This window comes from Chenopodium quinoa, unplaced genomic scaffold (genome assembly GCF_001683475.1).
Source record: "Chenopodium quinoa cultivar QQ74 unplaced genomic scaffold, ASM168347v1, whole genome shotgun sequence".
Lineage (NCBI taxonomy): Eukaryota > Viridiplantae > Streptophyta > Magnoliopsida > Caryophyllales > Amaranthaceae > Chenopodium > Chenopodium quinoa.
The window spans coordinates 264,074-269,441 of record NW_018744830.1 but is presented as its reverse complement, the minus strand read 5'-3'; the positions used below and the strand labels follow the sequence as shown (position 1 = coordinate 269,441).

General features: G+C 39.3%; 1 protein-coding gene across 1 annotated transcript; it reads right to left on the bottom strand.

Annotated features, from left to right (window-relative positions):
* Positions 1–964: 964 nt before the first annotated feature.
* Positions 965–3,755, bottom strand: LOC110704312. The gene is made up of 4 exons (XM_021882100.1): positions 2,749–3,755; positions 2,465–2,644; positions 1,973–2,388; positions 965–1,893 (listed from the first exon to the last, which is right to left on the bottom strand). Exons 1-4 carry the CDS (start codon positions 2,966–2,968, stop codon positions 1,531–1,533), a joined length of 1,179 nt encoding a protein of 392 aa, XP_021737792.1. The 5' UTR covers positions 2,969–3,755; the 3' UTR covers positions 965–1,530.
* Positions 3,756–5,368: the final 1,613 nt, after the last annotated feature.

Sequence of the window (5,368 nt, the reverse complement as noted above, 5' to 3'; positions counted from 1 at the left end):
AAAGCGAAGATGTTCTAGCTAGGCGAATAGGTGCTAAGGAAAGCGTTTCAGAATACAAAAGACCCTGCCGATGGAAAGCTGGCCTTTCCATGGGAAGGCCCGTAGCAGATCACCCAAGTCATTGGCAATGGCGCTTATCGATTATTCAACAAGGAAGGTAAACTTGTTCCAAGAAGTTGGAACGCAACTCATCTCCGAAATTATTACCTTTAGAGTATCAAAAAGTGTTCGTCGACGACAAGGTAACACCTCCGATCTCACATTTGATTTACTTACATTGGATTATTTATTTTCACTACAAGTTCTGACTTAAGCATCGGAGGGCTGTTGGCCGAGCTAACGGCCAACAGTATTCTAACCATGTTGGTTTTGCAGTACAGCGATCGACGAAACACAAATACCGTGAGCCAACGACGAACAATGAAAAGACAATGGACGTCGGCTACACTAACATCCTTCAAAGGGATTAGGAAAGTCGCTGATCAAAGGAAAACATTGTGATGAAATAAAGCCCGGGCAAATCTGACCTTAGCATCCGACGCCAAACACCCGAAACCTGAACTACGAACTTAGCCTTCAGTGTTCAGCGTCGACGCTAGGGCAAAAGGGGCATTGGCAAACAATGAAGGCCAAACTCGAGTATACATATGCTACATAGAGAGCCTTCGACGAATACATTGTACAATGACAAATTACTGAATAAAAAATTACCAAGTTTTATACTTCTTGTTCTTTACATTGGTTAATTTACTTTTACTTTAAGAATTCTATCAAATACTTTATCAAATGTTCGCTCTTTTCAGCATCCTAATTTTTACTCAATTTTTCTCATTCAACTAAATTTCGCATAAGTGTTCTTTTCGTTTTTCTCTTCCTTAAAAGTTTTGTTCAAATTGATCTTATGCCTTATATTGCATACTACTCGCAGATCAAAGCTATAAAGTATACAAACGATAACAACATATGAAACAAAGAGAAAACATCATTTGTAAAGCTACGACAAAGGTCATGACAATATTCAAAAGAACCACTTGCCATCAAGTGGAACAAAAGGCAACAATATATGAACAAAAGTATTTGAAAAACTACGACAAAATCATCCAAGTAAAAAAAATAAAAAAAAATGAACCAAAGTACCAAAGTACGAGACGAATGCGGAAAAACACAGCAAAAGAAATCAAAACCATCACAAGTGATGGCCCTTAAGCATCAGCATCGCCATCAACATTCACTCTTCGACGACGTCCTTCATGATCTCGTCAACAGGAGCATTGTCTCCGACGCCTTCACCAACGGCCAGTTGCGGCACAGCCTCGTCAACGATAAGAGGAGCAACGTTCGACGGGGTGAGGTTTCGACTCTGCAGTCGAAATAATTGCAGCATCTATCTTCTCCCAGCTCGGCAAGAGTCCCTTCATTGGCCAAGAAACGATCAATATCTTCTTGCGGACGCCACTCTGTAGCCTTCCCATCCAGGTAGTCCTTCATTAGCTGAGCCCTAAGCTTGATCTCCAGTTCAACACTCACATCTTAAGCGTCATCCAAGTCCTTTTGAACTGTCGATAGTTGTTCCTTCACCTTCAACAAAGCTTCCTCTTGATCCTGTATAACCACAGCCTTATCCTCCAATTGCTGGGCTTGTTCCTTCAATTGCTTGGCCTGATCCTTCAGCTGTTGGGCTTGTTCCTCCATTTTTTTTGTTTGCTCCTCTAGTTGACTTTCCAGTTCGTCCACCTTCTTAGCCGCATAGTCAAATTGCTTCTTCACAGTCACAAACTGCCTCATCGCAGTCGACACCTTGGCCTCACTATTCTTTGCAACATCATCCAGCCTCCTCATCTCTTTAGCCAACTGAATCACCCTCTCCCTCAAAACCAAAGAGTTTTGCAAACACTGTCCAAATCACACAAGTCCCAAATCACAACTAAATATACATCGCCAGCGAAAATGCAATTAAGAGAAAGAAACTTACATAGAGATGAACGAAAGAAGACTTTGGCGCAATATCCAAGGTGGAAGTCCCAACCAATCCTTCTCGAGAGCTAGGAAATAACAGCTGATTCAGATGTGGGAACAAAGGTTGGCGAGTCTCCTTAGTAAGACTTAGGAAATCGGTAGGAAAATGCATCTCTAAGTCTTGAGGCACTGGAGCGTCGTCCGTTTTCTGTTGTTTATGGGGAGGAGACGACGACACATGGACCAGGACAGATGCATCGCCAACTTTCTCCGGCGACAGCAAAGTATGAAGCTGCTCCGTCCTGTCCACCGCCGACGACAGTGTCGCCTCCTGTGGAGCTAACCCGTGCTTCCTCCTCATTCGTGCATCTTTCTCGGCCTGGGGTACGTTTCGTCCTCGACAACCACCCTGCGCTGCAGACTCCGACGGATCTGAATACACCAAGTAACACATGAACAATGGATAACGACATCGACAATCAAAACGACGAAATGACAAATGACTTACATGTAGACATAGTTTCCTCTAAATCCTCGACTCTTTGGGGGGTTCTTGGTAATTCTCTTATCCTTTGACCTGACAATTCACCTAGAGTGTGTCTCGTCCTCTTCGCGTGCCCTGCTTCTAGTATCCTCTTTATCTTCGACGACGATCTCTCCGTTGGCTTGAGAAAGTCGAGATTAAGATCTGCGCAATCAGAACAAAGATCAAACATTCAGAAAACAATAGTTCTAAATATTAAACACAAAGAAAAAATGCTTACCCTTTTCAGGCCACCCTTCCGTCAGTACCTAGTGACGTCTTCTCGACGAAAACGAAGTACTGAGCCCAACCCCTGTCATTACACTCAGTGTTCAAAACCAATTGTTCCTCCTCCTTATGTACACTCACAAAACGATCCTTCTTCATCTTTATATCATAAGCTTCAATTAAATCCTCGTAAGTAAAGGGATATTCCCAATCTTTAGTAATTTCCTCCAAAACTGACAAAATCCTCCAACCAGACGGCATTAATTGCCCAGGGCTTAACCCCAGCACATCGAAGAAAGATTTGGTTAGAGGCTTGAAGGGAAATTCAACCCCTGTCTCCAAGAACGGGTATCTAAAGAATACAACAAAACCCTTTAGGACAATTCTCCACCTTCTAACCTTTGCCCGGAACAAGGGCGAAAGCGGTCTCAGGAAACCCCGCCATTTTCATAAAACCCGCCATCATGCATGGTGTCATCAACGACTCCGCCTTAGTCATTGTTTTCTTTTTTGAAACAACCGTTCCTCTCTTCTCAACAACTCGAATTGAAAACCTAGACCTAGCTTCAAAAATTCTACTTGACATTCGCCGAAATTAACTAAGTAAACAGATAATTGAAGTAATTACATGTCGATTGAAGTTATTAAAAGCTTGAATAAAGAATCGCCGCTCTCTGCCGCTTTAAATTCTCCTGAAAATTTCCTGCGCAAGAGAGAGAAAAAAAAAGAGAGAAAGGGGAAAGAGGAGAAAGCAGTAATTTTGGGAAGCGAGAAGCGTGTAGCAGTAATAAAGATGCGAAGTGACGGTTATTAAATTACTGGGAAGTTGGAGTAACTTCTTTAACTAGTGCGCCAAGTTGAAGGACGATTATGCCCTCGAATAATCAGTTTTTAATTTTTTTGTTTTTCTTTTCAATTTATTTTATTTCTGTTGTTTTAATTGTTGAACATGTACATAGCTACCCATATGAAGCAATTAGGGGAAAATTGTTATGGGTAATGATAGGTCTTATTTTGCACATGTTTTAGGTGGGTATCTAAGCTCATTTGATTACAAAATTAGAGATCTTTGGTGCATATTTGCATTATTTGCTTAAGTTGTGCTCTACTACTCTTCGTTTGTGTGTTTTGATGAATTTCAGGTGATTTATATGCAAATGGAGTATGGTTGGCTAATCTTGAGTATAATAATCATGGAGTATGAAAACATATTGCTTAATAATATCAAAACATGTGTTCGAGACGAACTTGAGTGAGAATGAAGCAAAACGTTGATGAAATACTTGACAAATATGACACCTGTTCACTATTATGCTCATAACTTTGTATATACAAATAATAATGGCGTGATTCAAATTGAATTGGAAAGTAGACTTGAAGACCTTTCCAACGATATATTACACGCCTCAAACGAAGCTCCGGATATGAAGTTATGACTGATTTAAGATGAGTGATACGCGCAGCAGAGTAGGCACGTCCGTGCCTGGAAGTCAGTAGCCACTGCAGTTTATGCACACATAGAGGCACGTCCGTGCTCTTGGAGTTCTTGTGCGCCAAGAAAAGATGTTTATCTTTTTATCTTCCTAGGCCTATATATACATTAAGTAGTGTTTTATTATGAATTAAGTTTTATTTTATTCTCTAATTCACATTATTAAAAACTAGTTCTCTCTATTTTATTTTCTTTACTTTTGTAATTCAAGATTCAAGATTTATACTTTCCACCTTCAATTTAATTCAAGATTCGGTATTTTCTTTTTTAATCTCTTGTTTCTTAATTATGTTTTCTTTAATTATTTTTGTTATTGTTTATTTCATTATGAGTGAGTAGATTTCCTATTCCAAGATCTAGGGTAGCCCAATTATAATTGATGCATGAATTAAATCTTTAAATCCTCTAATAATTATTGCAATTGCTTATGCTAAATTGATTGTGATTATGTCAATGCTAGATTAGACGTAATTTTAGTATTGCGATTATTCCATTGTTTCTATCACAACGAGAGTTGGGTTTAAACGGATTTGAGTAAATCAATTTAGGGTTTGATATTCAACACGAGAGTAGTTGGGTTTGATAATTGGGAAGTTAGAGTAATGTGTTCAATGTCTCTAATATGCATGATACCATGAGAATAGGCTTGATTGTATGTTAGGGAAGCCATTGATACTCGAGAGAGGTCTTTGGTATTTATTTGGGTTTACTTTTCCCCGTTAAATTGGAATTGTATGTTAGGGGTAGAAATATAATTGCATCATTCATAATTGTGGTGATACTTGATCTTGGATGTTTTAATTACTTGATTTCTTCATATTCTTTAGTTTATTTTCGTATTTTCCATATATTAGTTCCTTAGTTAATCGATCATTATTGATTCTTGCTTAGTAGGAATTTGAGTCTATTTAATTATTTTTGAACCTTAGTCTCTTGGGACTCGACCCTTACTTTCCGGTCTACATATTAGTGGTTAGTTAGGTTATTTTTGTTAGGTACGCGACACGCCTACCAGGTAAATTTTAGTAAGTCAAAATCAACGGAAGTCAACAAGGATCTACGACGAAGAGTGAACATCGACAACTAGCCCAGACTCGACGGACGAAGCGGAGATAACAACTCCCCTATTTTCTAGGAAGAGATAAGCTTGAAGTATTAGGTTTCCCACC

What these genes read in the sequence shown, in the direction of transcription:
- LOC110704312 (XM_021882100.1), bottom strand. Translation starts at nt 2,968, where the DNA reads ATGCCGTCTGGTTGGAGGATTTTGTCAGTTTTGGAGGAAATTACTAAA. An exon ending in AGAGGAAACTATGTCTACAT is followed by an intron (nt 2,389 to 2,464) that starts GTAAGTCATTTG and finishes TGGTGTATTCAG; the next exon opens with ATCCGTCGGAGTCTGCAGCG. An exon ending in CTTCTTTCGTTCATCTCTAT is followed by an intron (nt 1,894 to 1,972) that starts GTAAGTTTCTTT and finishes TGATTTGGACAG; the next exon opens with TGTTTGCAAAACTCTTTGGT.